Genomic DNA, 26,684 nt, shown 5'->3' with positions numbered 1-26,684 from the left:
TTTCGTCTTCTACAGAAACTTAGTTTTTTCACAGTTTTCTTTTTTAAATTTCGGTTTCATACAATTTCTAAGTATCAGGTCTCTCGAAAAAGTTATTAGTAAAGGAATTTTTAGCATCTCCGTGTTGAAAGAAATAAGCTGATAATTCGAGAATTAGAATTTTAAATGAAAATTTGAAAAATTCCAAAGTTTCCAAAAATATTGTTTCACGAGGTTTTCAAATTTTTAAGCAAACAATTTGTTTTATTCTGTGCGTGGTTTTCAATATGAAAAGAAAGAAAAGTGAAGCTAAGGAAAACCTAACAACTAACATGTAATTCTGTTATTAGGAATATATTTTTAAATTAAAAAAAATTGATTGAGGATAGGATATTTTTGAAAAAAAGTTTAGATAAAAAAGTTGATAATTTTTTTTTTAATTCAAATGTTTCATAATGTTTTTAAGTTATTTTAGTTTTTTAAAACGTTGGTCGGTTATGGGACTCCTTTTAGTTTTTCAGCTATTTTCATTAATTTCCATGCCAATAAACTGTTTAATTGACACGAAAAGTATATTTTTCAAAAAAATGAATGAAAATAGCTGAAAAACTAGAAGAATTAAAAAATATATGAAGAAAGTTAAATGATGCAAACGCGCTCCAAGGAGAATTTATTTGGGTGCGCATTTGAAAAAGCTCATGGGTACGCAAATGAAAATCGCGATTTCAAGCTCAAATATAAAATCAGGGAAATTTTTTCACATAGATATTCGGAATCAGAGGCAAATTTGGAGCCATTTGAAAATATTTCCAAGATTTAGGTACTCCACCTATAATACAAAAATGATTTAAAAAAAAAAAATTTTTTTTGGAACCTTACAAGTTTAATTTCAACTTTGTAAAAATTGATTGAAACTAGCACATCTAGCAGAACACGTGCTCTACCCCACAGCTGTTGGCAGTGGTGGACACCTTAACCGGCTGTGCCACGCAATGCTGTGTATTTGGCACAAAATTCAAAAAATTGAAAAATAAAATAAAATCCCTGTTTCAAAGCGTAAACTTCTTAAGTCAAAGTTGTAAATTCTATTAATTCTAGGCGGATCAAATCATTTTGTAAAAAACTTCAGAACATGTTTCCATATATTTTCAAAAAACAATGTATTCCTTACATATTCAATCATTTCTTTCAAACACATATTAAGTGTCCGAATTTTTAGTGAACCCAAAAAGAAATTTTTAAAAAAATTAAAATTTTCAAAAAAAAATTCACGGTTTCATCATATTTTCAAATATCGTCGGTTTTTAAGATAAACGCTCTTGTTGATTTGATACGTGCTCGAGATCAGAAGTTATATTTGTAATTTATTTAAAACCAAAAATAAAACTTTTCCGTTCTCAACATTCCGACCTTCAATTTGTCATTAACGGAGGGGCGTCCCGCTGTGCGGTACCGCCGCTGTCAGTGGCAACTGCGAAAAGGATACAAATAAATTTATGTTAGAAAGTTTTACTATTTTTTTAAAATAATTTTCTTCTCCAGAATTTCCAGAATTTTAGCAAAAAACCGCCAGAAAAAGGATGCATATTCTCCCTAAAACAAACCAAAACAAATGGAGAAGACCATTGTTTAGCGAGTTTCCGTAATGTATTTTTGAATTATCAGGTTGTCCCATAAGTTTTTGTACTATTTTTTTTTTGAAAAAAATTTATTTCTCTCAAGCGACAAGTAGTACTATTCACACAAGTATTCACCATTAGTGTCCACCACTTGTTGCCATTTACTAGGTAACATCATGATGCCACGGGAGAAGAAATCCGGCGAACGCGATGAGAAGAAAGTGGAGAGTTCAGTTTTGAGATGCTCTTCGTCGTCGAATTGCTTGTCGCGCATGTAGTCACTGAGAGACAAGAACAAATGGTAGTCGGTTGGTGCAAGATCTGGAGAATATGGTGGATGCGGTAAAACAGTCCAACCAAAATCTTGCAGCTTTTGGAAAGTCTTCTTGGCGACATGAGGCCTAGCATTATCGTGAAGAAAATATAGTTTTTCATATTTTCCGTTGGTCTTTTCTGCAACTCGGTCCAATTGGGCACAATAGTAATCAGCAGTGATAGTTTTATTAGTTGGCAACAATTCCCAGTGCACGGGTCCTTGAACACCCCACCAGACACAGATCATAACCTTTTTTGGGTGAAGATCAGGCTTTGGCGTCGGTATTCCTTTCTCACCGATCGGAAGCCATTGACGTTTTCTGGAATGGTTAACATAGAGCACCCACTTCTCATCTCCAGTAACCAGATTGTTCAGCCAATCGAACTTTCGACGAAAAGTTAGAAGTTGAGTACAAACGTTGACCCGAGTGAGCTTCTGTGATGCCGAAAGTTCATGAGGCACCCAAATTCCAAGTTTTGAAGTAAAACCAAGGCGACCCAAGTGACGTGCAATTGTGCTATGACAACACTCAAGCTTCTCTTCCATTTCACGAAGACTAAGACGAGGCTCTTCCTCCACCAGCTTCACTAGGTCTTCTTCATTTAACTCTACCGGTCGCCCAGAACGTTCTATTTCTTCGAGACTGAAGTCGCCGTTCTTGAACTTTTGAAACCAACTCTTTGCTGTATTATAAGAGAGTGCTCCCTCACCCATCGCACCGCATATGTTTCGTTCCGCTTCCATTGCTGAATGACCAAGACGAAATTCATAAAGAAGAAGCAATCTAACGTCTCGACGTTCAAGTTTGATGATTGTCATCGTGGCAAAGTAGAAATGGATGAAATGAATCTTTTCTGAAAGGGGACGACCCGACCTTGACACGACCTACGATGAAAAATTTTAAAACTTTCTAGAAGTTTTGGAAAAATATTTGAAAAAAAGTACAAAAACTTATGGGACAACCTGATATTTGAAACAGAAAAAAGTATTGAAAATTAAAAAATATATATATTTGTTTTTAAAAATACTTTACGGATAGGGAACAACATGATTACATTGTAAAAACTGAAAAAAACTGCAATTTTTGGAAAATCAGCATGCTATAATAATTTTAAATGGTTTCATGTGCACTCAAGAAATATTTGAAACTTCGAAGTAAATTTAAAAAATACTGTTTCTACTAGTTTTGAAATCGTCTCAATATTTTTAAATTTCAGTTTTGTCCTTTTTTTGGGAATTCTTATTCTATTACCGTTTCATTTCAACTTTGAAACAGAAATTTTTTTTACGAAAAAAATTTCTTCATTTTCGGCTTATTGCTAAAACTGATAGATTTCAAGACAATAGTAATCACATCGAAATGAAAAAAAAACGTGATAAAAACTGCAAAATAATTTACGGTTTCAAGTTGTCGTAAAAATTTCAAAAAAAAAATCTCAGCTGGTGTCGCTCTCTTTTCAAAACTTTAAAAAACCAATAATTTATTTTTTCGAACAATTTTCTAAATGTTGATTCCCAGACTGTTTCTCTTTCCTTCCTGTGCATTCTCATTGCCTCTAAATCTCCAATCTCTCCTCTCACCCATCCACCAACTCCAATGTATCGATCACCTGTTTTTGGCGGGAAAATTCTGGATTCTGGGCAAATTGGGAAAGATAAATAGGTGGCTGCCCTGTTTATCGACTTTTTTGAATGTTATTTTTCTATTTACTAGTAATTTGTTGTCTTAGCAAATATTTTAGCAAATATTTTTTAAACTTGTATTTCAAATTAGCATAATGAAACTGTGTTTTTTCTCAATTTTTGTTCTAAAAAAATCTTTGAAGAAAGTCTAAAAACGTTTGAAAAAAATTGTTCTAGTTCCATTTTTTTCAAAAATTTCAAAAAATTTTTCCGACTGTTTCACATGCTTTATTTGAGAGAACTTTATAAACTATGTATCCAATTAGTCATTAATTACGGTTCCATGTTTGAAAATTGTTTGAAAAACTTTTACCGAACTATGTTCTACTATCTCACAAGCTGTACTTTAGTGATTAAAAAAATAAGTAATTTTAGGTTTTTTGTAGAAAATAAACGTGTTAACACTTTAAAATTCGTGTACCGCAAATTAATTAACTGTTTCGGAAAAAAACAACTCTTAGCAATCTACTGGAACAGTAAAAAATTTATTTAAAAATGTTTCTATTCCATAAAAAATGGCTTATCAACTTTTTGGAAAAAAAATTACAGTTTCACAGTATCTATTTCACTTTTTCCTTTTTTCCAAAGTTACTATATTACCAATCGTCTGACTTCCAGCAATTCTCACCCTTTTCCCCTCACAAAACTGTCGAACTCTCATCCTGTCATGTCCCATCAAATCTGACCTTTCCACTGTCCCTTTCCCCGTTATCTTTTACCCATCTTGTTCATAACATAACACATTCCACGTAGAAAGTGCGCGAGATATGAATCTTTGGAGGGCAACCTGGACATTTCGACATTATTCCCTCCCACAAAAAATTATATTTTTCTGAGAATATTTAAATTTTCTAATGATAGTCGGGAGGCATGTTGAGCTCGCCGAGCATCACCATCAAAGCTATGCAGTGGTTGATGAGGAAGGTAGTTTTATGCCTAAAACGCAGAATCTTAAGCCAATAAGTAGGCGGAGCGTATGATTGGTTTTTTATAATACCTAGTATGAAAGTAAAAATGCGTAGGAAAGTTAAGAAAAATCCAAAAAAAAACACATTTAAAAAAAAAATTTACTGTTTCAAGTTCAACACTTACTGTTCACTCAAAAGTTTAAACATAATATTTGTGATAACTACGTTTCAAATTCCAGTGACCAACCTGACATCACACGAAGTTCAATTCCGCGTTTCTGCCTACGGACGTACAGGCTTCGGACCCGCCTCGAATCCCTCACTTCCCGTCAAAATTCCGATCAGCGAGACCGACCTGGCAACGTGTAAGTTTTGTGGATTCATTTTCTAATAATTATTATAATTTTAAAAACCATATGACTTTCATGTCTATATTAAAACACACTTTTCTGAAAAAAAAAACTAATTTGCTTATACGCATGGTCCGACATCTAACTGGGTTTGCGACGCACTGTGTGAGTCTCCCAGTGACCCGGTAGATGTCGGGACACGCATATCCCTCACATCAACCATTAGTCACAGGCTTGGGATGGAACCTGCGACCTCTGAAACGCCGACCGCCGCTACTACCACTGCGCCATCCCAGCGCCACCCCCTCCACTTACCAATGTAATTAACTTTTAATTTAATTTATTTCAGCTGCCGGCGCCCCACTGGCTCCCGGCAGACCCACTGTCATCGCCGTGGATGGTCAGGGTGTCCTTCTGGAATGGACACCTCCGGTTGCGGATGTTCATTCATCACCACCACAAGGATATCAAGTCGAATATCGAGTGTATGGAAGTCGAGATTGGATTGTGGCAAATGAGCAACTTGTACAGGAGAACGTGTTCACTGTCGAGTCACTACGACCCAATGGAGTTTACGAGTTTCGAGTTCGCGGGAAGAATCAGGACGGGCTTGGGCATCCGAGTATGTCGTCGGGAGGTGTTGCGATTCGGCCAGCTGCGCCGCAGAGGCATGTGCCTGCGAGAAAGGTTAGTAATTTCATATTCAGAGAGGGCATCTATTGTGAAATTATTCAGAACAGTTTGAAAAGTGTTAGAAAAATCTTTGAAACGGAAAAAAATAGTTTTGAACATAAAATTTTAAAAACACTAATCCGAAGCTCCAATAAGCAGTTTTTTTGAATTTTTCCACAAAATACTTTCAATCATTCAATATTCCTAACTATGAATATGCTTTCTATTGCCACTCACATTTAGTGGAAAAAATATGTCAATTTTTTAAAACAGTAAATTTTATTTACAAGTTTGAAAATTGTTTATACTGCCTTATATTTTGTTGACAACGTACTGCTGTTAATCCTTGGAAATTTTGAAAAGGCTACAATTTTTACTGTTTCAATGAAGTTATTTTAAGACTGAGAACTAGGAAAACAACATTAGTGCTATTTTAATATAATCCTAAATTTTTTAGTGTTTAATTAATAATTCAAAGTGTAAATTTCATCACCGAAGTGGTAATTTTTGATAGAAAACTTTAAATTAGTTGTTCTTCAGCTATTTGTATCTTTTAAATTCCAAATTGAAACAAACGTTTAATGCAGATCATAAAACAAATTAAATTTTTTACCCATTTTTTAAAACTAAAAAAAACTGTTTCACTTAAACCATGTATTTTTGTGAATAAAAGATGAACTAATAATTTTGACAATCCATTTACAGGTATCAGAAAGTGTACAACCACCCGGTCAACCACAAATGGTAGAGGTTGGCGATGACGTGGTGAAGCTCGAGTGGGCTCCGTCGGTTCAAAATGCGCGGTACATTGTGGAGTATCGAGAGGTTGGAGATCCAGAATGGCACACGGCTAATTATGATCCAATTGTACAGAATGGAATACAAGGTTTGTTTGAAAAATTTTAATTTTTATTAAAAGTTGAAAGTTGCAATTTAACATTGCACTTTGTATCGACATATTTTTTTTTCAAAAAGTAGTGAGGATTTTCTAATTTAACGGAAAAACAGCATGTACTGTATTTTCAATGTTGACTGCTCTGAAACAAGAAAGTCGAAACAGTTGAAAAATGTTTTTGGTGTTTACATTTTTGACAACAATTATTTGGTCTTTAAGCACATTTTTAGGATCTTGCAAAGCGGGTTTTCAGTTGAATATTTGTAGACTGTATAATAAATAAGTCGAAGTTAGAATGTGTATCTGAGAAGGATTTTTTTTTTCAAGTAGGAAACATTTATTTTGCTGTTATTGGAAGTGTTTAGAGTGTATAATATCCAGTTTTAAACAATCTTTTGTATTTTGACGAACAGAGAAATGCACAACGCATTTAGGAAAATTAGATAACGTTTATGAACCAATTGAAACAGAGGCTCAAATTTTCCAATTGAAAGTTTACAAGTCAAGCACAGCCGACATTATTTTCTTTAACTTTTACCAACCTGTAATTTGTCGGTTGCTGAAAATTTCGTTCGTTTTTGAATACATTAATTAAACTCTTAATATTTTTTTTTGAACAAAAAAGCATAGATCATTAAAATCCCAAAAACCAGTGAAATTATATAGATTATTTGAAACAGTGGCTCAAAATTTTTTATTTTTAAATCGCGAAAAGCCGTCATTAGCGTGATCATCATATGATTTAACAAATTTTCAAACAGTTAATTATTCATTAAGTACATTTGGCAATTCAAAATTAAATTTCAAACTTATTTGAAACCACTGATCTATTTTGGAGTTAAAATTTTTAATTGCAGAAATTTATACTGTCTGTGTCAAAACTGAATCATTCTTACTAACTACGTGAAACATAGGCTTACTTAAAAATTGTGTGGGTAGCACTTTGGTGACAATTTTTCTCAAGATTATGTCCGCTGCTTCAAAGATTTACTGTCATTCTTTCAATACATTTTTTTTCGAAATGATTATCAGCTCAGAAACGTCTCAAATAAATAACAGAAAATTTGAGAACTATTTGAAACACGAGCCTGAAATTCGTCAAATTTTATCAGACCTGTATAATGTCGGCTGCTCTTTATATAAATTTAAAAACATTAAATTTTGAATGTAGATTTCAGAAATAAGTGTTACTGATTATAAGAATGCAAAGAAATTATTAAAATTATACGATTTTGTTGAAGTTAAACGCTCAGCCGACAACAAATAGGCATCTTTTGTAAGAACCTTGATATGTCGGCTGCAACATATCTAGTAATTAAGCTTTTTTTCAAATTTAGAAATAAAAACCAAAATCAACTACCCATCAACATTCCGAGATAACGAGAAACATTTTAAAAAATGACTGAAACAGTGAATAAAATTGTTAAAATTTTTTTTCAAAACTTCACCGTTTTAACACTATTTTCTGTTTCAGTGGAAGGCCTTCACCGCAATTCAACATACGAATTCTGTGTGATATCAATCGTTGATAACATTGCCTCTCAACCATCAGAAACATCTGACATCATTCATCTCCGCCCGACTTGCAACACGTCCGCTCTTCGCCCCGCCCCCAATATTCTAGAAGCTCCAGAATTTCTGGAAGTCGACGGGGATAAGATTACAATTTGTTGGCTACCCGCACAAAGTCAGCTGCCAGTTATGGGATATGACGTGGAATTCCGAGATCTTCAACAAGACGATCGGTGGTATAAGGTGAATGATCAGCCGGTATTTGCGTGTAAGATGACAGTTGGCGACCTGATTATGGATCATGACTATCAGTTCCGTGTATTGGCACATAATGCGTCAGGATGCTCACAACCGTCGCCGCCGAGCGATTTTGTGCACATTGAGCCGAGTACAAGTGAGTTTTATGTGGTTTTTGGAAAAAATTGAAATTGTAAAAAAATTTATGTTTCAATAATTTCAGATTTAGTTTGACAAATTTAGTAGAAATTAGTAGTAGCCGCATCATTCAAAAAATTAATACAATAATCCATAACTCCGCTCGGCCTAAATATTGTGTTTAATGAGTGAAAATTGTTTTCGCTGTTTCAGAATGTTGTTATTAAAACTCCAATTGCTAAAAATTACTCTCTCACAATAATGATTTTTTTGAAATTAAATTTTCCCGTATTTTTGGAACAGTTATGTAGTTTTCCCCAAAAAATGACTCATTCAATTTTTGCGTAATTTTCTTATGCAGTTATCATTCAAATTTATACTCTTTTGTTTCAATTTTCCTGTTTCACAAGTATCATATTTCTAAACTGCTTACATTGAAAAATAAAAACTGCATAATATTGCCGTTTCACAATTTTTATAAATACTTTTTGTTTTTGGATTTTATATTCCCGTCTCCAAAGACTATTTCAAATTATCCCTAATTTTTCCAGACCGTTTCTCCTCCGACACTATGGAATCTCCTCATCTGGGACACCATGACGTGGTAAAGTACGTGGAAGCCGAGAGATTTGGAGCCGTTCCGTTGCTCCAAGAGGAGATGGTCAGAGAATCACCGCCGCTTCCCGAGAGAGATGACTCACCGCCTCCGTTGAGAAGAGCAAATAATAATGGTTAGTTGAGAGGGTTACGGTACTCAATCTGGTGTTTAAAAAAAGTTATTTTCAAACATTTTGCAATTCTGAACGAAAAAGTTTTTGGAAAAAATCCGATTATCCATAAGAATCTTGAAATTTAACAATTTTTCGGTCAAATCCGAGTTAGCAACGGATTTAACTTTTATCTCGGAATTTGCCTCAAAAATTAGATATTCTGTGCATTTTGTCGTAAGATTCAGTGAACTGACAAAAATTGCGTACTTCTAGAGCTACCATACCTCTAAACTTACGTTTAAATCTTAAAAAATTGTTCAAAAACTTACCGTTTCATGAATTCTATTTGAAGCCAAGATTTTTGAAATTATCATTTAGTATTCATCAAAAAAAAACAAAAACCCAAAATCAAGGCCTCGCCTTTTTTCCAAAAAATCACGGAGAAAAGGCAAAAATCGGAACCCCAACAAATATCAGGCCGCCGACATCTCACGGGTTCCGCGCGCCACTGCGTTCAACTCGCGAGCCGTCTCCGTGCGCTGCAAATTAAACGCAACGGCTTGCGGAAGCCGTGAGATGTCGGCGGCATAATATTGGTTGGGTTTTGCATTTTCACCATAATTTTCCGAACAAAGGCGGGGCCTTAATATTAAGTTTTCTGCGTACACGCCACGCAGTTTTATTATTTTGAGTGTAATTTGCCTCAAAAATTAGAGATTCTGTGCATTTTGTCGTAAGATTCAGCGCAATGACAAAATTGCGTTCTACCAAAGCTACCGTACTCCTAAACTTACGTTAAAAGCTCAAAACTTTGTTTAATAAATTTTCCGTTTCATGAATTCTATTTGGAGCCAAGATTTTTGAAAATATTATTAAGTTTCCAATATGAGAATAAAAAAACATTTCAGTGCAATGGCGAGACCCATCTCTGAAAGAAGTGATCGAATACCTCTCCTCAGCTGACAAGGACAAACAGCTAAATGCTTCTGGCTATCTTCAACATCTCACTTACACTGATAATCAGATTAAAGAAGAGACACGAGAATACGGTGGAATACCGAAACTCATCGCCCTCCTCCGTTCAGACACTCCACGGATCCAGAAGAATGCGTGTGCTTGCCTGAAAAATTTGAGCTTCGGCAAAGAAAACGACGCGAACAAGTTGGCAGTGATGGAGGCTGATGGAGTACGTCTGATTGCTGAAGTACTCCGAACTACACATGATGCAAGTGTCAAGGAAGAAGCTGCGGCGGCACTTTGGAATTTAAGCTCGGCGGATATGTTGAAGCCTGTGATCCTTGAGTCGGCCACGGAGATCCTCAGTCAACAGGTTATTGCTCCGGTCCTTGCTGTTGGAACTTCAGATCCTACCCGTCACTTTGGCTCGACACTGTTCAAAAACTCTACTGGAGTCCTTCGTAATGTTTCTGCAGCGTCTCAACAAGCTAGACGTCGACTTCGGGATATTCCGAACCTTATCGAGGCCTTGGTTCATTTCCTCACTCACGCTATTCAGAAGAGTCAGGTGGATTCTCCGACAGTCGAGAATGCGGTGTGCTTGCTCCGTAACCTGAGCTACCGTATCCAAGAAGTCGTCGATCCGAACTATGATCCTGCGGCGGCTCACTCCAGCTCGTCGAAGAACATGAAACACGTGGCATCACCGAAGCCTGAGAAGAAAAAGAAGGATAAGGAGAAGAAAAAGGACAAGAACCCGAAGAACATCGTGACGGGACCCTCTGTTCTCTGGCAGCCACACGTTGTCAAACTGTACCTGAAGCTTCTCCAAGATAGTTCTAATATTGAGACACTTGAAGCATCGGCTGGAGCTATTCAAAACCTGGCAGCGTGCCAATTCCCGCCATCGGCAGAAGTTCGAGCGGCGGTGAGAGTGGAGAAGGGGTTGCCGGTGCTTGTCGAGCTCATCCGGTTACCCGAGGACTTTGTCGTGTGCGCCGTGGCCACTGCGTTGAGGAATTTGGCGATTGATCCAAGGAATCGGGAACTTATTGGTTAGTTTGTTGATCTGGAAAGCGACCGACATCTAACGGGTTTCTAGAGTGGAACCCGTGAGATGTCGGATGCAGCAAAAATTTATTAAACTTAAAAAAAATTAATTTGGTAGATAAAATCTGATTTTTGAAGTCAAGGAAAAATTAGCACTGGTTATCGAGAAAGTTTAAAAAACTACTGTTTCAAATTGTTTATTTTCAAGTAGCTACTTTTCAATCGTTGATTTTTTCTTTATATATCATTTCAAAAACATATAATTATGTTGTTCACATAGTGGCCATTTATAAATTTCCCCTAAAATTCACTAAAATTCCAGCAACCGACATTTACCGGCTTCCTTTCCCATGTGGGACTCGGCAAATGTCGGGCTATGCCCTAATAGCCATGAGTATTGGCTCAATATAAGTTTATAACGTATACTAAAACAAATAACCGCCCCCCCCCCAAGTTTCAGGAAAATACGCACTCCGTGACTTCCTCGACAAGCTCCCCGAGCCGGGATCTCCACGTCGTTCTGCAATCTCTGATCAGACAATTGGTGCGGTACTCGGTATCCTATTCGAGATTGTTAGAAGCTCAGCGGCCTATACAAAGGATGTTCATGAGCTGAAGGGTAGGTGTTCCACCCAACAAAAATTGGATTTGAATTTAAACAATCACTGTTTCAGGTACGGACAAATTACGAGCACTGTCTCGTTCCTATCCAACATACTCTCACCGAGTTTGTAAGTACGCTAGTCAAGTACTGTATGTGATGTGGCAGCACAAGGAGCTTCACGATGGATTCAAGAGAAGCGGGCTCAAGGAAGCAGACTTCTACTCGGGAACTGCGAGACGGTGGGTTTTTAAAAAAATTCACTGTTTCTGGGATATACTATTAAGAAATAATTATTTGAATGTTTGATCAATCATCTTCAATGTTTCTGTTTTCAATACTAAAAAAGCGCTCCACATCTACCGGGTTTTGCGTTTACCTGCGAGAAAAACGATACCCGGTAAATGTCGGCCGCATGCGGCTGCAGTTTCTTTTTTTTTGCGGGAAAGCAAGCAACTTTTCGTATGCTGCATAATTTTATTCCATATTGAAGCTTTATGTTTATTTCAAAAATATTTAGCCCTTGAAACAGTGAATTATTAGTAAATATTTTTTTAAATCTACCCATCAAAGTTAAATTATAAAATAGTATATTTTTAAAGTCTAGTTATATTTGTTTGAATTATTTCAAGAGAAATTGAAAATTGTATGATATTTTTGTTATCAAGCTCTCAACTTTTCAAAAAACTGATAAAGCACTGCTGAAACTGTAATTTTTATTCATAGCATTTCCCATTCAAAATCTCAAAAATTGTATTACAGAGGCGATTCCTCTACACTGGCCCGTCCAATCTCATCCCAAGGTCGTGAGCGTCCATCAATGCACCAACTCGACGAAACTCTCTCCTCTGGCGGTGGGTACGGTACCATGGAGAGCAACAATCGTGCCGGGACCCTCCGACCGGCAAGTGCCACGTCACAAACCATCCAACGCCGTTATGACCAAGTGCCACGTGACGGACCCGTCTATTCCTCCGTTCAAAAACCATCGCCACGTGGCGGTGGCGGAGGAGGGAATATCGACGATAGTTGGGTCTAGAAATTTATCGATTAATTTTAAATTTATTGATTTTTTGTGTCAAGCCAAGTTCACTTTTTATATGTGCTGCTCAACAAATTTTGCATTTTTTCCCTTATTCCCCCCCACACACACTTTCCTGTCAAATTCACAGCCCCTCCCATTTTGAAACCGGTATCTAGAGAAAAAGAATGTTCCGCACAAAATTATTGATTTTTATATGAATTTTTTATATTTTTTTGAATTTCCTCCCAGCGATTTGCCACTGAAGCCAATAAACAATTGAGCCAATAAACTAGATTTTTTGTGAATTTTTTTTGTTTTTGTTTTGAAGAAAACATCGATTTTTGGACTTTCTTGAAACGGTTGAAACTTTAATTTCATATGATAATGAAAATGCAAAATAGTGTATTGAATTTATCAATTACTAGAAACATTATATTATTTTTTTAATTAAAAAATTTGCAATAAAATACATTTGGTTTTTTTCATGGTTCCACGATTAGAAAACCCCTTAACACGACCAATTGTTAAGAAAAGAACGCCTGTATAATTCATTGGTCATTATATGGGCGGAACATTAAGTCTGCTCACCGTCCAGTGACGTATTCTAGATTGTTTGAAAATACTAGATCAAGTGAGTTTTAAATTGAACAATGCATATTTTCTAGAAAAAATATAACTTCAACAGTCTTGTGATCAAATGAAGGAAGTACAGAAAATGGACGTTTTTACAGGAAAGTACTGCGCCCGACATCTCACGGGTCACCCGTGAAGATATATCATAAGAGTTAAAACAAATTCAGAGAAAGTGTTTCATAACAAAAAGTTTGAAATTTGAACAATATTTTTCAAAATAGTACTATTTCGCGTGGTTTTTAAATGTCATGATTATTATAATAGGTATTAGGATTTCACTAGAAGAAGCATGCAATTAGTACTCCAATCTGTATTTTGAAATTTGAATAGTTTAAATAATAAGTAGATGTGAAAAAAAAAGTTTTTTTCATTTTTTAAAAATGTCTTTTGAAAGCACCATGTCCTAAAAATTTGATGCGTTTTTTAATTTTTTTTGCGGTTTCAAAAATTCAATTTCAGTTTTGCATTTTCCAGGTCATCAGTTTTTGTGTAAATATCCCAATTGAAATAATTAAAAAATTTCTTAGACCTTGCAGGTTTAAACAAAAATCTTATTTTACCTTTTCAGGATGTCATTTTCAAAAATCTGTCTTTTTCAGAAAGTAACATGTGATTTTCAATTAGTATTCAACAAGTTTATACTGTTTTACAAGACTTTTACAAGAAAAGTTTAGAAAAAAAATGTTCCGCACAAAATTATTGATTTTTATATGATTAAAAAACAATTTTTTAAGAATTTCCTCCCAGCGATTTGCCACTGAATTCCTTTGAGCCAATAAACTAAATTTTCTTGTATATTTTTTTTGTTTTTATAGATTTTTTGAATTGTTTTAGAAGGTTGAAATCGTAATTTATGAATTTACAATACTACATTGAAAACGCAGAATAGTTTATTGAATTTATCAATTACCAGAAACATTATTCAAATTTTTTTACCACAAAAACTTGCAGTAAAATTTAATTGGTTTTTTCACGACAGGTTCCGCAATGAAAACAACACAAAAAGGATAATTTAGTACTACAATTCAAAAATGAACAATTTTAAATTTATTTGACCATTAAGTGGGCGGAACACTGCAGAGTCCGCCCACCGCCGAGTGACGTATTCCAAACCATTTGGCAATACTAGATAAAATGAGATTTGAATTTAACATAGGAAGTTTTCTGGAAAAAAAAATCAGCTTCAAGAAACAGAAAATGGAAATTTTCACAAAATAGCGCCCGACATCTCGCGGGTATCAACTGTGCAATTGCAGAAGCATATCAATCAAACTATTATGTTAAACATAAGTTCTCATTGATTCAATAAAAAGGAAAAACATTTTTCAAGAAGGTTCTCTTTTTTTTTTTGATTTTACTGATTCACTTAAATTATAAATTTTCGTGACAATTGTCAAATGTGATTCAAACCAAATTGATACTTCATTCTAAATATTAAAAAGTGTAGACTTTTTAAAAAATTTTTATTTTTCCAAGAATTCTTTATCAAAAAGATATTTTGTCTCATCTAATATGGTATCAACATCAGGGATGGATTCACCCGTGACCCGTTTCACCCGTTATTTTCACGGGTGACGGGTGACCCGCTCACCCGTGGTCTCGGAAACGGGTGAACGACAATTTTTTTAAAACGAAAATTAACATCAATTTCATGGAAATCAAATGATAAAAAAGTTGAAATACTTTCTTGAATTAGTAATAGAATTAGTTTTGTTATTTTTCGTTCATTATTTTGTTGTTTGTTCGAAAAATGGAGAGTTAGTGCTCGAACTAGTACGTTTTTTGTCGAAAAGGTTATTTGGACATTTTTTAAAGAAAAAAAATCACACCCGTGTTTTATCACTCGTTCACCCGCTCACCCGTTTTTTTGAATTTTACGGGTGAAATCCATCTTTGATCAACATACTGATTTTTGAATTGAAACTAAAATTCAATGTAAATTATGAAACAGATGTTTAAAGTGAATTTTGCAAACATTTTTCAAAAATCAAAAATGTACCAGTTTCAGTTAACCAATGTAATTTTGTGATTATTTTACAAACTAGTACAGGCTGATAACTCGCAGGTATCAAAAAATGTTTATTCACTCGATCCATTACAACAGGTAGTGGTCGGCGACGACGTGGTGAAGCGTGAGTGGGCTCTGTCGGCTCAAAATGCGAGGTTTTATTTTTTCTCTCTTCGGAATCAAAATATGTTGTCAAAACATGTTTTCACTTATTGGGGTACCCCGCATTGTTCTCATTCACTTTTCTCTTTAATAGCTCAATATGTTGCAAATTAAAAAAAATTCAATTTTAAAAAAATTAAAAATTGCATTCATACAAAACAAGTAAAATTCATTTTTCTAAGGAAAAATACATTTTCAATTTCTTCATAAATTGTGGATTCTTTTCATGAAACAATTGGAGAGCGAAATAGTCTCTATTTTATAAATTAAAAAAAAACGACTTTGTCACGAGTGTAGGCTTGAGGCAGGCGTAGGTCAACTGAAAGGCATTATCAGTGTCCAAAGGGTAAATTTGTTTCCTATCATTTCAAGTTAAAATTCCAATGAAAAGTTATTAATTTTTGAAGTGTCTTTTTCGAAATATACGTCATTTTTTCTAGACATTGTTTTACTTGTATTAAAATAATATATATTGAAATCTATTATAATGGCCGGGCCGAGCACTCCAGGGTGTACCATGTGCGCTCCATTGAGAATGGTCCGCAACGCGCCAACCCTCTTTCGTTGCGGCTGCCCGCGAAAAGTTGCGGCTGCCCGCGCATTGTGTTTCGCAACACGCCTCTCATTCACTATGTTGTTCTCTTTTTTTATTTTTTCTCTTATTTTTAGAGGATTTCAGTTTTTCCATCTTTAAAATCTTAAAAACCATTTCCGCAAACAATTGTAATTTTTCAGGCGATGATTCTTCATCAAATCATTCTTGTCTTCTCCCTGCTCACCACACTGTAATTTGCTTCAATCAACTTCTCTGCGACCGAATCGTGCTTTGCCGAGACTTCAAAATGTGACCCAAATGAGAACTGTCGGACAGTTGTTCACTTTGACAAGACTGGAAATATGGACATTTTGGTGCGTGAAGTAGATGTGTCCGAGTATGTTTCAATCGTTGTCAATCGTGATTCATTTAATACAATCGAATATTTCATCTGTGCTCCATTCAGTGGACAACGTCTACGTGGAACGGCTCGTCCTGGTCAAACCGTAGTTTTCCGTCAGCAGGTATGATTTTTCAGATCTTAAAGGTCTAATATTGTTTCTTCAGAATCTGACAAATGTGGTGGAGAAGCTGGGGAAAAACTCATTCCGATGCATTGTCAAGGCCGATGAGCTTCCGAAAAGCTTCCAAAAGAGCCAGGAATTTGTTGTGGCAAGAGGGAGATTCCAGCAGTTTCTGAAAGTCGCTGAAGGATCTCGCTTATCGAAATTGGAGCCAATGAGTGACACTGAAATGGCATCCAATGCAATCAAGGATGTTCGGGAAATGGCTGAGCAGGATCTTATCGGTTCTAGGAAAACTCCATTTTATGAGATGTTCACACGATTTGCCCAGCAGAAAGTGACATCATCGGACCAAGAGGATACAATTGAGGTAAGAAAACAAAATTCCCATATTTTCTCATATAGTTTCTTTTTTTCAGAATCTTCATACTCGGAATAACTATGAAGACATTTTTGACGTACTGAAAAGTAATCTCAACAAGAATGAACAATTGAATGATATTGATGGAAGAAACAATCAGAAGTCAGACAAAATGACCGAAGTAGATCAGACTGATAAGATGCACCTGACGGAGTTGGAAGTAAAGCAGAAAGTTTAAAAGCCTGAGGCTCTCATTGACTATAATCTTGGAATGTCGATTTTCACTGCCATTCTTCTTATTTCTCTATTGATCGCTAGCATTTTTTTCGATTTTTGTACAACATAGGCAGATGACCGTCGCTAAAAGAGTATCAGCAGACGGGAAAATAGCGTTTATACTCTCATGATTTTTTATAAAATTATTGCGGATACAAAATTGATTATCATTAAATAAATTGTATACTGTCTTTTGGATTTTCCCAACATTGCATTTTTTAAACACGAGACATCTATATAACCACGGCCCGGCAAAGGGCACATCAATGTGAACGCGCTCTACTGATAATTGAGTTTAGTCAGGTTTGGGCGCGTTTTAAGGAAACAATCTTAGGTCCAAAAAATGTTGGACCGATCGTTTTTTGATTAAAAAAAACGCTACCAAACATCCATGTATACGGTAGTCAAATTGCGTACAGGTATCACTTCTCGGGATTGAAATTATTGGGACTAGTTTTTACAATTTTTTATTCTTCAATTTTAACATTTTCCTGGGTCAATGTGATGTTAAAATTGAAAAATTGTTTATAAAAACACTTAATTATTCAAAAAAAAAATTACAATCGGAAAATCATTTTCAGATTTATCCGCGTGGAAATAATACACAGTATCAAATATTTTACTGTTACAGGAGCATGATATTTAACATTGGAACTGGACATAATGTTATTGGTATCCATGTGTTAAATCAGTTCATTAACGTTCCTTTTTTATTTCAAATTAGTTTAAAATGCTGGGCAAGAACAGCAGAAACAATAGAAAGTCAATCAGGAGAACAATTTTTTTACAGTTTCATGTTATTCAGAAGATGTCAGAAGCCTTAAATGTTAAGTCTAAAATTGGAAAAAAAATTTGCTTTATATTGTTGACTTTTTTCGAAACTGTACAGTTTTTGTTCGTATCTAAAATCAAGTTTTTTGCACTTTTTGCAGCGCCCGACATTTTCTGGCTCAACTTTTACAGGCACGAAGCTCAGATCAATTGTAAACTTAAAAATTTCTGTAAAAAACAAAAATCCAAAAAAACCGGTACTGAATTAGAAATATGTATTGTACATATGAAACAGTAAAAAAAATTTTTTTTTAATTTTAAGAAAATAGGAATTGTTGTGAGCGCAACTTGTGATTCTTTAAAAGTACCTGTGCTGTTTCATATTCATTTTGTTACTTGGTTATTGTTCAAAATGAATTATATATCTGGAATTTTTATTTTTAAACATTAAACAACATATTGCTCTGTTTCATAATTTCCATAAATAGCAAACTTGAAAGCAACTCTATTAAACATAGATTTCTGTGATGCAAAACAAAAAAAATAATTTTAATATCATCAATTCTTAATATTGTATTATTTATCGGTTTTCACAAAACTTGGCAAAGTTGCACACAGTTAAAAAAAAACATCCAAAACCATTTAGCACCCGACAACTACCGGGCTCTAATCATCGTTAAAAGATATAACTCACCACGATGTGGCTTTTACCTTCATTTTTTGTGAGAAACGTATGGACAACTAATTACATTGCAATTCTGTAATGTTTTCTTAATGATTATATGAAAGAGCAAATTCCTTTGCAAAATTAAATATTTTGATAAATAAGATAAATTGATGAAAGACACAAATTAGAGTATTTTCTCAAAATTTCTGTTGTTTTTTTTTCAAACTAATCATTTTCAAAACATCAAGCTATTTATGTGAATTATTATTTTAGTTTTATATAGACGTGTTTCACATTGCCTTTAAGTGTTCTTCAAAAATTTTAGATTTACTGAATCTTCATTTGCGGTTGAAAAATATCATTAAATTATTATTGCATGATTTCTAAAATAAAAGTTATGAACATTCTGAATAACTACTATTTTTATTAGAAAAATAAATTTTTCAAGTCCATATATTCGATTCTTGCAGTCAAAAACAGGCCGATTCAAATTGAATCTAAAATTTTATGAAAATCATTCAATTAAAAATTATACTACTTCATTACTTCAATATTAACAAACAATCGAGGAGGCACCTCGATTTTTTGAAATTTCTCGATGATGGAAAATGTAATTGCTTTTCTACGAATTCCAAAAAATTACCGTTTCATATACTTTGTAATAAGTTTTCAGATTTACCTAGAAGTATTAATTCTTTTGTTCTTTTTTTCCTTCCTTTTCAAAAAAATTTTGAAAAATATAACATTAACGACGTCAGACAAAAAAAAGAAAAAAAAGTAAAAATTCCTGCAGAACATTAATTTGTGTTTTAAAAAGTATTCAATTCCAGCTCAAATTAGAAAATGCATTTGCCCAAAAACTTTTAGCACACTATCAATTGCCAGAAAACCACAAAGATTAACTCACATTAAAAAAAAACATTGAAATTGAATAAAATAACAATAATACATGAAAAACAAAAATTTAAAAAAAAACGAAACTTTAGGACTTCAACATCTAGAAACTGGGTTCAAATAAAGAAATTAAATTCGAAAAAAAAATCTGCTGTTTCATGTTCCTCATTTATACCGTATGGGATAAAAATTTTTCAGCAAGTTCAGAAAAAACTTAGACGCGGTGAATGTTTCTGCATAGGTGAAATTGTTAACAACATTTTTTTTCGTAGACCGATGCAAGTAAAAGAAAATGTTATAAATTATTGGCATTGACCTATAATTGGCAGATATCTTATTTTTCAGGTCAACAAGAATATGTAGACACGGATTCAAACTAGAATAATGTGTGCAGAAAATATTCCAAATTTGTAGAATTTTCCGAGCTTGACTTTGAAAATTTTAATTTATTTCAAACTGGATCTTCACTGTTTCAGTATATTTACAAGAATAGTTCTTAACAATTGGAACTATTATCAAAATCACCAAAAAAAAAAAGTTTTTTTATTTTGAGTGTCACAAATAATAGATTTGTTAATTTTCTGAATCATGTTTCTGAATTACAAAAAATAACTGCTCGTTGTTCTGAAAAATGAGATTTCAAACGTCTTATGTTGATACAACGTTCAATTGACACGAAAAAATGTATTTTTTGAAAAAAACCGATACAAATCGACAAAAATTAATGAAAATGATTGGAAAACTAAAAAAAAATAATAATAGAAGGTTTTATTTATTTATTTAGAAACAGGATTCGAAAAAATGATAAATTTTTTATTTGTTATAATTTGTGATTTTAATAATAATTTCGAAAGATACAAACGGGTAACGAAACTAAAAAATTTGGCTTCACAAAAAACCAAAGTTCCACTGTTTCAGTAATTTTATATAAACTTTCGAAATTTTGAATTTATGTTAGGGTTCATGAATGGACTGATGGTTTGGATTAATGGATGGTTGTTCTTTAATTATATTTTTCAGAATTAAAAAAAAAATCTCAGAAAACCGTTTTGCAGATCGGATACTCTAATTTGAAAGAATAATATTCGCAACTTTTAATTTTTGTTTCTGAAACACATGAGAACTTTATTCATTTAATTGAAGTAGATGTCGAAATATTTCTAATCATATTTTTTTTAAATTCTCAAGACACACATAGTGCTATTCTCAAAGATTGAATATACATAAAGCGAGTATTTTTTTCTAAATATTAAACATTGATGAAAAATTGCTTCAGTTAATTTTTTTACAGTTTCTGTCATTTTTCATACTTTGTACCTTTTTTTAAACATTAATCGTCCATCTCATTCGGGTTTTGAGAAAGTTCAGTTCAAGAAATTTTTGTATTATAGTGTAGCTCATTTCTTCACCAAATATTTCAGGTGTTTGTCAAAAAATTGTAGTCAATAACATATCTAAGGTATTTACACTGAATTCAAAAAAATATAATTTTTTTACTGTTTCAGATAATTAGTATAACTGTGTTGGTTTTTAACATTTTAATTGTATTGATGGTGATGGGCTTGAGAGGCATCAATAAATGGGGTTCTCATATCGTCGAAAAGAAAAAATGTACTTCGCGAAGCAGATTTAAAAAAATTTTGTACGAGTTTCAAGGTACTTATACTTTCCAAGAATTTTGAATTCAAACGAATAAATTTTGATAACACATTCAACATTCGCAAATTTTTATTTAAAAACTTGAAACGTATGACAACTTTTGTGATTACTTTTTTCATGATGAAAAGTTGCTAATCATTCTAATGAAATCCTCGTTGTTTTCATATACTACATGAAACTGTTTGAATAAAACTACTCATTCTTATTACTTTATTACTCTGACATTTATTGTCAATGTTAAAACAATAATTTGAAACATGATCTGTGAGATTGTCTAACTGCAACTGCCAACCAATCAGAGCAAAACCACGCTTTCTTTTCAACCAATGAATAGTGTCAATATTGAAATTGTGTCAATTTTCCATTTTTTGCGGAATTAGAGAAAACTCGTTTTCAAGAAAACTTATACTGAGAGGACATACATAAGAACTTTGGGGTACCGTAAAAATTCTATTCATATTGGAGCGATTATATTTAAATTGAGGACATTAATATTAACTTTCAAAAACAGTTCATATTTTTAAGTCAAGTTTTCTTTTATTTGCTTTCTCTAGAAAAAACTGACGATTTTCCCTGTTTTCATCCTTTTGAAAATGATAGAATGTAAAGCAAAAAAGACTAATTTTCACTCCTTTTGAGATTTAAATTCCAAAGAGCAATGGATTATTTCATTAATGTGTGGTTTTACTTTTGTTTTATTAAAAACATCATGAAATAGTAGATTTTTGGAAAAATAACAATATTTATTTTCAATAACTGTCCCACACATTTTTTTAAAAGAAAAAACTATTTTAAAACTATTGAAACTGTTTTCACTAATTTTTTGAGTATTGACATGAGAATTGAAAATACTGTTTCAAGTGGGTACTAAAATTTCAAAACAAAGTTATTAATATATTAATTGCATAACTTTTATTTTAAAAAACTAGGTAAGCGGATTTTGTGAAGCAACATAAATGTCTGTATTATTGTATGTTAATGAATTATGTTATTGCACATGATTTGTGGACGCTGCTCGAGAAGACCTGACTGCTGTATTCAAAAAATCTAGCTCCCGACATCTAACTGAGTTTCACTTACCTTTGTGAGTGCAGGAAAAGCTAATTTTTAAATTTTTCCAATACACGAACAATGATGAAATTAGTCAACTTAAAAAAACCATTTATATAAAGTATTAGGAGAAAATTGCTTTTGACTAATGGTTTTTAAAACAATTTAAATAAATGTACTTTGTGAAACTGGTTTTAAAATAATTTTTCAAGCTTTTAGATAAGTACTTATATTTTCTAAGAACTTTGAATTTCAACACACCAATTTTGAGAACACATTATCCCACATTATTTGTGCGGTTTCTCAAGAATACCTAACGCCTGTCCTTGAAGAAAGAGCACCCGACATCTACCGGGTTTCACTCACTTTTATGAGATACAAATCAGTGCAGTAAAAGCTAACTTTTAAATATTTTCAATAGACAAACAAATAATAAAATCTAAAGTTTTTAATTTTTTTAACTTTAATAGTAAGGTTCAATTTTCATTTCAACCTTGCATTTCTACTCAATCACTATTTGCTATCATCATTGTTTTCATAACAGTTAGGTGAAACAGAATATGTTTTTATTGAATAAAATACCACTAAAAATGAATTAAAGTGACAATATGAAACAATTTAGAGTATATTTTCTAAAATGTTTCAGTTTTTTCTCATATAAATCATGGAAGAATCAAATTTTAAATGATAATTAACAAATGATGTTCTGGTTGAAATCGACGCGTTTCACATTGTGGTTAAAAGTGTGCTAGAATTTTTAATTGTATTAGTTTCTTTTTTATGTAGTCAAATCGGCTAAATTTTGAAAATTTAGAGCAATAAGGTTGTGTAATTTTTTCCATAAAACCGCGCAATAAACGGTGTTTTCTTTCCATATTTAGGCATAAACACTTTTTACAAACTATCTAGCTAGAATTGAATTTCTCGATCGCTGACTGAGTAACACTGAAATTAAAAAGTTTATACTTTACTTCTACAATGAAACAGTAAAGTTATATTTTGACTTTTTTTTAAACCTGATTTCGAAAGTTCGGGAAGTGCATCCGCTCCTTTACCTTCGATACTTTTTTCATTTATAAAGCCATGCGATAACTTTATAATAATATCGATAAATTCATTTTTATATTGACATCATGAAATAGTACATTTTTGAAATGGTTCAAGAAAAATAACAAGAAAAACGATTTTAATCAGCGTAATTATGTATAGATTGATCTTGTTATAACATTTTTATTAAAGAAACATCGTAATATATTTTCCTATCTCTGCTCATGCTGAAACTGGGGAGCCTGTGTCAGCAAATCCTTGTGTATTTCTTAATCAAACGTTGAAAGTGGAAATGTTTTTTTTTTTTGAAATTGCCATCTCATTTTGAATAAAAATCTGATAAAAGTTGTTATAACAGTATTTACAATGTTTTATATATTTTATAAATAGTTTACTAAATAAAATTAGTTTAATTCGAAAAAAAACTAAAACACTCAACCATACAATTTGTATAACTTAACAAAAATCTGAAACAGAAAAACAAGAAAGTGAGAAAAATCTTTGAAGTCATCGATAATTCAGATAAATCATAAATTGTCGGGGTTTTCATTCCATGGAAATATTTTGAAAAAGTATAATGAAAAAATCAGTGTCCTACTATTGGTTTCTAAAACAATTTAACAATTTAAATAAACCTACTTTGTGAAACGGGTTTTAAAATAATTTTTTCACGTTTTAGGTAAGTACTTATATTTTTTTTTAATTTTGAATTTATACACACCAATTTCGAGAACACATTATTTGTGTACGTTGCTCGAGAAGACCTAACTCCTGCCTTTAAATGAGCACCCGACATCTACCGGGTTTCACTCACTTTTATAAGATACAAATCAGTGCAGTAAAAGCTAGTTTTTTAAAAATATATTTAGACAATCAAATGATAAAATCTAGAGTTTTTTTAAAACTTTAATAGTAATGTTCAATTTTCATTTCCAGCTTGCATTACTACTCAATCACTAGCTACGCATATTGCTGCTCATTGTTTTTATATTAGTTACGTGAAACAAAATATGTTTTTATTGAATAAAATCCTACTGAAAATGAATTAAAATGACAAAATGAAACAATTCAGAGTATATTTCTGAAATGTTCCTGTTTATTCTCACATAATGCATGGAAGAATCAATTTCTAATTGAAAATTAACTAATGACGTTCATGGTTGAAATCAATACGTGTTTCACATTGTGGTTAAGTGTGGGCTAGGATTTTTAGTTGTATTCTATGTCTTGTTTATTGTTGTAAAGTCGGCTAGAATTTTGTAAATTTAGAGCAATAAGTTGGTGTTATTTCTTCCAAAAAAAAGCAATGTTACAGACAATTTCGCGGCATAAAGTAGGCGGTCTCATTATAAAATGGTCTTTAAAAAAAAATACTTATTCTTGCCGTCTAATTGTGAAATTAAAAAATTTTTAAGGAAAAATAGAAGATAAATTTAAAGTTTCAGTGTGTTTTGGTAGCAATTAATTTTTTAATTTGTTCATGGATTTGTTTTTCATCAAATTATTTTTTTTTCATTTGTTTTTTTAAATTCCCATTTTTAGAAAGCTATCAAATTAAAATTACAAAAATATCATTTTCGTTCAATCATCAATATGTATATGAAAATACCCGTTTGTCCACTTTCTAAAACCGCAATTTTTTTTTGAACGCTCATGAATAAAAAACAACTTCCTAAACTGTTGCTAGATTGATCGAAATGCAGATGGCATTTAAAATATTTGGGAGCGTTTTATTTATATTTCAATTCATTCTTTTGAATAGCAGATAAGGTATCTAATATAACATTTTAAAATACTTATTCTTTAAAATTTTGATTATTTCATAAATTTTACTGATTATGAATTTTATAAAGTTAGAACGGTAGATTAGCGCGTCAAGCGCGCTAGGCTTCGCAGTAGTTTAAGTTCGAAAACTGTGGAAAAGTTTGATAATTTTTGAAGGAAAATGGTTCAATTTTTTTCATTGAATTAAATTACTGTCATATCATTAAATTACTATTGAATAAGTAAACTTTTCTTGAAATCTTATTTCTTACTTGAAACAGTAATTTCAATTCTCGAAACGTAAAAAATTATATGATTTTTCCGTTTTTCCTTCATTTAAAATGATTTTACACCAAAAACAGTTTCATAAAGTTGTTTAATGTGTTCTAGAAATATCAATTATTTTATAAATTTCAAATCACTTTTTTGAGAAAAGAAATCTGAATTTTGTCAGAGATGTTTCAACTGGTTTTCAAAAGAAAAACTTGAGTAACTATTTTTAGTAGATAGATCCTTCGACCTTTCCAGTCGTTTTAACAGTGAAAAAAAAACCCGATAATCAACACATTATTCCACATTACTTGTGGGGTTTCTCAAGAACGCCTAACGCTAACGAAATATGAGCGCCCGACATCTACCGAGTTTCACTCACCTATATGAGATATAAATCAGTGCAGTAAAAGCTAATTTTCAAATATTTCCAATACACGAACAATAATGAAACTAGTCAGTTTTATAATATTAATTTCTGAAAATTTAAGCAGTTTCACAAATTTTTTTTCTTCGAAATTTCGACAAACTTAAAAGCATTATTGAATGATCAAATTTATCTAGTAATTTTAAGTCTACTTGAAACTGTAATTTCAATTCTCGAAATGCAAAACAAATTATAGGATTTCCGCGTTTTTCTTTCATTAAAAATCATTTATAGGGAATTATCTTTGAAAAAATAAACGTTAACAAATGTTCCCGAAACAACAGATTATCAGTCCAATAATATGTCAAGTTGTTCTTGGAGCTATGATTTGCAGTTGAAAAAGTGAAATTATTTTTATTTTCCCCAGCATTTTAAAAAAGTTACATCAATATTAAATACAAACTTGAAACAGTATTTTCAATTAATTAATTTTTTATTTTAATTTTTCTTTTATGCTTAGTTGTTTAAACAGTAGATGTTTTCTCTAACAGTTAACAGTTTTTTTTTAATATTTGCCATCTCTTTGTTGTGGGGCAAACGCTCGAAAAATTCAAAATTCTAATCAAAACCAATCAATAAACACTAAAAACGCTCCAAACCCCCCTCTCGTAAACCAACGTCCGTTGTCCTGAAACGTTCCTTTTCTCTGCGTCTCTCGTCATTTCTCTTACCACCACCTGCGTCTCTCACACTAATTCGGTCTCTCAACTCGCGGCGGGAGGCATTGCGCGCAAACAATGCTTCCCGTGCGGTGACGTTTTCGATTTTATCGGTTTTTATTTTGTGTTGTTTCTTGTTTCTCGTGAATTTTATATTGTTATTCACTAATTTTGAAAATTCGCGGTTTTTTAATTCAAATCTTTTTTTTAATTTAAAAAAAACGAGTGCTAGTCAGAAAGTCCCATTTTGCTTTGACCTTCAAAAAATGTGGGAGCAGCGACGCAGACATATCATCTGATTTTGCATGGTTTAGAGCGTGCTTACG

General features: G+C 32.6%; 2 protein-coding genes and 99 non-coding genes across 108 annotated transcripts in view; 59 read left to right on the top strand and 42 right to left on the bottom strand.

Moving 5' to 3' along the window:
* Positions 1-12,960, top strand: part of jac-1 — a gene marked incomplete at both ends in the record, with an annotated part of 29,013 nt that extends 16,053 nt beyond the window's left edge. For 2 of the 8 annotated variants that reach the window (NM_001268952.3, NM_001047543.4), the window contains 9 exons: positions 4,745-4,870; positions 5,205-5,542; positions 6,233-6,413; positions 7,897-8,328; positions 8,861-9,040; positions 9,928-11,031; positions 11,487-11,645; positions 11,701-11,869; positions 12,390-12,666. In NM_001268952.3, coding sequence (NP_001255881.1) covers positions 4,745-4,870; positions 5,205-5,542; positions 6,233-6,413; positions 7,897-8,328; positions 8,861-9,040; positions 9,928-11,031; positions 11,487-11,645; positions 11,701-11,869; positions 12,390-12,666 — 2,966 coding nt within the window. Of the gene's footprint in view, positions 1-4,427; positions 4,522-4,744; positions 4,871-5,204; positions 5,543-6,232; positions 6,414-7,896; positions 8,329-8,860; positions 9,041-9,927; positions 11,032-11,480; positions 11,646-11,700; positions 11,870-12,389 lie in introns of those variants that run through there. The other 6 variants (NM_001307195.3, NM_001307196.3, NM_001268953.4 and 3 more) reach the window with 5 other exon arrangements.
* On the top strand, positions 97-117 carry 21ur-7862. Its single transcript, NR_065117.1, has one exon.
* Positions 245-265, top strand: 21ur-15193. The gene has a single exon (NR_065116.1).
* On the top strand, positions 247-267 carry 21ur-8201. The gene has a single exon (NR_065115.1).
* On the top strand, positions 248-268 carry 21ur-5119. The gene has a single exon (NR_065114.1).
* On the top strand, positions 471-491 carry 21ur-530. The gene has a single exon (NR_065113.1).
* Positions 472-492, top strand: 21ur-12564. The gene has a single exon (NR_065112.1).
* Positions 1,069-1,089, top strand: 21ur-4283. Its single transcript, NR_065111.1, has one exon.
* 21ur-12954 lies at positions 1,072-1,092 on the top strand. The gene has a single exon (NR_065110.1).
* On the top strand, positions 1,159-1,179 carry 21ur-10384. The gene has a single exon (NR_065109.1).
* Positions 1,297-1,317, top strand: 21ur-2850. The gene has a single exon (NR_065108.1).
* 21ur-10850 lies at positions 3,132-3,152 on the top strand. Its single transcript, NR_065107.1, has one exon.
* 21ur-15443 lies at positions 3,262-3,282 on the top strand. Its single transcript, NR_065106.1, has one exon.
* On the top strand, positions 3,265-3,285 carry 21ur-5487. Its single transcript, NR_065105.1, has one exon.
* Positions 3,359-3,379, top strand: 21ur-6127. The gene has a single exon (NR_065104.1).
* On the bottom strand, positions 3,635-3,655 carry 21ur-15538. The gene has a single exon (NR_065103.1).
* Positions 3,860-3,880, top strand: 21ur-104. The gene has a single exon (NR_065102.1).
* Positions 4,008-4,028, bottom strand: 21ur-7191. Its single transcript, NR_065101.1, has one exon.
* On the top strand, positions 4,190-4,210 carry 21ur-5144. Its single transcript, NR_065100.1, has one exon.
* Positions 4,715-4,735, top strand: 21ur-4452. The gene has a single exon (NR_065099.1).
* 21ur-9775 lies at positions 4,718-4,738 on the top strand. Its single transcript, NR_065098.1, has one exon.
* Y105C5B.1416 lies at positions 4,841-4,990 on the bottom strand. Its single transcript, NR_065097.1, has one exon. It is a non-coding gene; the product is annotated as an Unclassified non-coding RNA Y105C5B.1416 (non-coding RNA).
* Y105C5B.1414 lies at positions 4,967-5,191 on the top strand. Its single transcript, NR_065096.1, has one exon. It is a non-coding gene; the product is annotated as an Unclassified non-coding RNA Y105C5B.1414 (non-coding RNA).
* 21ur-7883 lies at positions 5,562-5,582 on the bottom strand. The gene has a single exon (NR_065095.1).
* 21ur-534 lies at positions 5,733-5,753 on the bottom strand. Its single transcript, NR_065094.1, has one exon.
* On the top strand, positions 5,951-5,971 carry 21ur-11709. The gene has a single exon (NR_065093.1).
* On the bottom strand, positions 6,060-6,080 carry 21ur-15689. The gene has a single exon (NR_065092.1).
* On the top strand, positions 6,210-6,230 carry 21ur-9352. The gene has a single exon (NR_065091.1).
* On the top strand, positions 6,213-6,233 carry 21ur-13843. Its single transcript, NR_065090.1, has one exon.
* Positions 6,521-6,541, bottom strand: 21ur-2954. Its single transcript, NR_065089.1, has one exon.
* Positions 6,826-6,846, bottom strand: 21ur-5061. The gene has a single exon (NR_065088.1).
* On the bottom strand, positions 7,033-7,053 carry 21ur-13328. The gene has a single exon (NR_065087.1).
* Positions 7,036-7,056, bottom strand: 21ur-588. The gene has a single exon (NR_065086.1).
* 21ur-13096 lies at positions 7,178-7,198 on the bottom strand. Its single transcript, NR_065085.1, has one exon.
* On the bottom strand, positions 7,268-7,288 carry 21ur-322. The gene has a single exon (NR_065084.1).
* 21ur-6706 lies at positions 7,441-7,461 on the bottom strand. The gene has a single exon (NR_065083.1).
* On the bottom strand, positions 7,765-7,785 carry 21ur-4693. The gene has a single exon (NR_065082.1).
* Positions 7,768-7,788, bottom strand: 21ur-1585. The gene has a single exon (NR_065081.1).
* On the top strand, positions 7,916-7,936 carry 21ur-10605. Its single transcript, NR_065080.1, has one exon.
* 21ur-9932 lies at positions 8,422-8,442 on the top strand. Its single transcript, NR_065079.1, has one exon.
* 21ur-101 lies at positions 8,425-8,445 on the top strand. Its single transcript, NR_065078.1, has one exon.
* Positions 8,559-8,579, top strand: 21ur-9310. The gene has a single exon (NR_065077.1).
* On the top strand, positions 8,817-8,837 carry 21ur-7853. The gene has a single exon (NR_065076.1).
* Positions 9,393-9,413, top strand: 21ur-11949. The gene has a single exon (NR_065075.1).
* On the top strand, positions 9,394-9,414 carry 21ur-7841. Its single transcript, NR_065074.1, has one exon.
* Positions 9,890-9,910, top strand: 21ur-15236. Its single transcript, NR_065073.1, has one exon.
* On the top strand, positions 9,893-9,913 carry 21ur-3608. The gene has a single exon (NR_065072.1).
* On the top strand, positions 11,937-11,957 carry 21ur-4490. The gene has a single exon (NR_065071.1).
* 21ur-3954 lies at positions 12,094-12,114 on the bottom strand. Its single transcript, NR_065070.1, has one exon.
* A 54-nt stretch (positions 12,961-13,014) lies between the features above and the next one.
* 21ur-5575 lies at positions 13,015-13,035 on the bottom strand. The gene has a single exon (NR_065069.1).
* Positions 13,036-13,551: 516 nt separating this feature from the next.
* On the top strand, positions 13,552-13,572 carry 21ur-3158. Its single transcript, NR_065068.1, has one exon.
* On the top strand, positions 13,553-13,573 carry 21ur-5109. Its single transcript, NR_065067.1, has one exon.
* Positions 13,574-13,766: 193 nt separating this feature from the next.
* Positions 13,767-13,787, top strand: 21ur-9215. The gene has a single exon (NR_065066.1).
* Positions 13,788-14,135: 348 nt separating this feature from the next.
* 21ur-10654 lies at positions 14,136-14,156 on the bottom strand. Its single transcript, NR_065065.1, has one exon.
* A 374-nt stretch (positions 14,157-14,530) lies between these two features.
* Positions 14,531-14,551, bottom strand: 21ur-4247. The gene has a single exon (NR_065064.1).
* Positions 14,552-14,687: 136 nt separating this feature from the next.
* 21ur-5881 lies at positions 14,688-14,708 on the top strand. Its single transcript, NR_065063.1, has one exon.
* 21ur-11672 lies at positions 14,689-14,709 on the top strand. The gene has a single exon (NR_065062.1).
* Positions 14,710-14,795: 86 nt separating this feature from the next.
* 21ur-8781 lies at positions 14,796-14,816 on the top strand. The gene has a single exon (NR_065061.1).
* A 352-nt stretch (positions 14,817-15,168) lies between these two features.
* On the bottom strand, positions 15,169-15,189 carry 21ur-8779. The gene has a single exon (NR_065060.1).
* Positions 15,190-15,329: 140 nt separating this feature from the next.
* Positions 15,330-15,350, top strand: 21ur-1868. Its single transcript, NR_065059.1, has one exon.
* Positions 15,351-15,689: 339 nt separating this feature from the next.
* Positions 15,690-15,710, top strand: 21ur-5274. Its single transcript, NR_065058.1, has one exon.
* On the top strand, positions 15,691-15,711 carry 21ur-3645. Its single transcript, NR_065057.1, has one exon.
* Positions 15,712-16,189: 478 nt separating this feature from the next.
* On the top strand, positions 16,190-17,335 carry Y105C5B.20 (DUF1905 domain-containing protein). The gene is made up of 3 exons (NM_070508.3): positions 16,190-16,513; positions 16,557-16,883; positions 16,933-17,335. Exons 1-3 carry the CDS (start codon positions 16,352-16,354, stop codon positions 17,110-17,112), a joined length of 669 nt encoding a protein of 222 aa, NP_502909.1. The 5' UTR covers positions 16,190-16,351; the 3' UTR covers positions 17,113-17,335.
* A 482-nt stretch (positions 17,336-17,817) lies between these two features.
* Positions 17,818-17,838, top strand: 21ur-1720. Its single transcript, NR_065056.1, has one exon.
* Positions 17,821-17,841, top strand: 21ur-560. Its single transcript, NR_065055.1, has one exon.
* A 498-nt stretch (positions 17,842-18,339) lies between these two features.
* Positions 18,340-18,360, top strand: 21ur-10442. The gene has a single exon (NR_065054.1).
* A 70-nt stretch (positions 18,361-18,430) lies between these two features.
* On the top strand, positions 18,431-18,451 carry 21ur-866. The gene has a single exon (NR_065053.1).
* A 194-nt stretch (positions 18,452-18,645) lies between these two features.
* 21ur-1290 lies at positions 18,646-18,666 on the bottom strand. Its single transcript, NR_065052.1, has one exon.
* Positions 18,667-18,919: 253 nt separating this feature from the next.
* 21ur-528 lies at positions 18,920-18,940 on the top strand. The gene has a single exon (NR_065051.1).
* Positions 18,941-19,169: 229 nt separating this feature from the next.
* Positions 19,170-19,190, top strand: 21ur-9540. The gene has a single exon (NR_065050.1).
* Positions 19,191-19,680: 490 nt separating this feature from the next.
* Positions 19,681-19,701, top strand: 21ur-8925. The gene has a single exon (NR_065049.1).
* Positions 19,702-19,995: 294 nt separating this feature from the next.
* On the top strand, positions 19,996-20,016 carry 21ur-4083. Its single transcript, NR_065048.1, has one exon.
* Positions 20,017-20,437: 421 nt separating this feature from the next.
* On the top strand, positions 20,438-20,458 carry 21ur-1309. Its single transcript, NR_065047.1, has one exon.
* Positions 20,459-20,816: 358 nt separating this feature from the next.
* On the top strand, positions 20,817-20,837 carry 21ur-6637. The gene has a single exon (NR_065046.1).
* A 187-nt stretch (positions 20,838-21,024) lies between these two features.
* Positions 21,025-21,045, top strand: 21ur-6913. The gene has a single exon (NR_065045.1).
* On the bottom strand, positions 21,041-21,061 carry 21ur-261. The gene has a single exon (NR_065044.1).
* Positions 21,062-21,254: 193 nt separating this feature from the next.
* 21ur-11216 lies at positions 21,255-21,275 on the bottom strand. The gene has a single exon (NR_065043.1).
* 21ur-1696 lies at positions 21,256-21,276 on the bottom strand. Its single transcript, NR_065042.1, has one exon.
* Positions 21,277-21,333: 57 nt separating this feature from the next.
* Positions 21,334-21,354, bottom strand: 21ur-4668. The gene has a single exon (NR_065041.1).
* A 230-nt stretch (positions 21,355-21,584) lies between these two features.
* On the bottom strand, positions 21,585-21,605 carry 21ur-4992. The gene has a single exon (NR_065040.1).
* A 186-nt stretch (positions 21,606-21,791) lies between these two features.
* 21ur-288 lies at positions 21,792-21,812 on the bottom strand. Its single transcript, NR_065039.1, has one exon.
* On the bottom strand, positions 21,796-21,816 carry 21ur-4836. Its single transcript, NR_065038.1, has one exon.
* A 499-nt stretch (positions 21,817-22,315) lies between these two features.
* 21ur-902 lies at positions 22,316-22,336 on the bottom strand. Its single transcript, NR_065037.1, has one exon.
* Positions 22,337-22,680: 344 nt separating this feature from the next.
* On the bottom strand, positions 22,681-22,701 carry 21ur-5305. Its single transcript, NR_065036.1, has one exon.
* Positions 22,702-22,958: 257 nt separating this feature from the next.
* 21ur-445 lies at positions 22,959-22,979 on the top strand. The gene has a single exon (NR_065035.1).
* A 130-nt stretch (positions 22,980-23,109) lies between these two features.
* On the bottom strand, positions 23,110-23,130 carry 21ur-13409. Its single transcript, NR_065034.1, has one exon.
* Positions 23,113-23,133, bottom strand: 21ur-4120. The gene has a single exon (NR_065033.1).
* Positions 23,134-23,647: 514 nt separating this feature from the next.
* Positions 23,648-23,668, bottom strand: 21ur-8819. Its single transcript, NR_065032.1, has one exon.
* Positions 23,649-23,669, bottom strand: 21ur-11872. Its single transcript, NR_065031.1, has one exon.
* Positions 23,652-23,672, top strand: 21ur-5531. Its single transcript, NR_065030.1, has one exon.
* Positions 23,673-24,177: 505 nt separating this feature from the next.
* 21ur-10828 lies at positions 24,178-24,198 on the bottom strand. The gene has a single exon (NR_065029.1).
* On the bottom strand, positions 24,180-24,200 carry 21ur-8497. The gene has a single exon (NR_065028.1).
* Positions 24,201-24,457: 257 nt separating this feature from the next.
* Positions 24,458-24,478, top strand: 21ur-1837. The gene has a single exon (NR_065027.1).
* Positions 24,479-24,802: 324 nt separating this feature from the next.
* 21ur-12916 lies at positions 24,803-24,823 on the bottom strand. Its single transcript, NR_065026.1, has one exon.
* 21ur-4249 lies at positions 24,806-24,826 on the bottom strand. Its single transcript, NR_065025.1, has one exon.
* Positions 24,827-25,215: 389 nt separating this feature from the next.
* Positions 25,216-25,236, bottom strand: 21ur-7861. Its single transcript, NR_065024.1, has one exon.
* A 169-nt stretch (positions 25,237-25,405) lies between these two features.
* 21ur-11371 lies at positions 25,406-25,426 on the top strand. The gene has a single exon (NR_065023.1).
* A 79-nt stretch (positions 25,427-25,505) lies between these two features.
* Positions 25,506-25,526, top strand: 21ur-2443. Its single transcript, NR_065022.1, has one exon.
* A 267-nt stretch (positions 25,527-25,793) lies between these two features.
* 21ur-2072 lies at positions 25,794-25,814 on the bottom strand. Its single transcript, NR_065021.1, has one exon.
* A 160-nt stretch (positions 25,815-25,974) lies between these two features.
* 21ur-8660 lies at positions 25,975-25,995 on the bottom strand. Its single transcript, NR_065020.1, has one exon.
* A 49-nt stretch (positions 25,996-26,044) lies between these two features.
* On the bottom strand, positions 26,045-26,065 carry 21ur-6651. Its single transcript, NR_065019.1, has one exon.
* Between the last annotated feature and the right edge of the window lie 619 nt (positions 26,066-26,684).

Source organism: Caenorhabditis elegans, chromosome IV, assembly GCF_000002985.6.
Source record: "Caenorhabditis elegans chromosome IV".
In the NCBI taxonomy this organism is placed as follows: domain Eukaryota; kingdom Metazoa; phylum Nematoda; class Chromadorea; order Rhabditida; family Rhabditidae; genus Caenorhabditis; species Caenorhabditis elegans.
This window is presented reverse-complemented; position numbering and strand designations above follow the sequence as displayed.

Excerpts from the sequence above, each read along its gene's own strand:
- Y105C5B.20 (NM_070508.3), top strand. The coding sequence starts at position 16,352 with ATGGACATTTTGGTGCGTGAAGTAGATGTGTCCGAGTATGTTTCAATC. Across the intron at positions 16,514-16,556 it reads CCGTAGTTTTCCGTCAGCAG|AATCTGACAAATGTGGTGGA; the intron begins GTATGATTTTTC and ends TTGTTTCTTCAG. Across the intron at positions 16,884-16,932 it reads ACCAAGAGGATACAATTGAG|AATCTTCATACTCGGAATAA; the intron begins GTAAGAAAACAA and ends TCTTTTTTTCAG.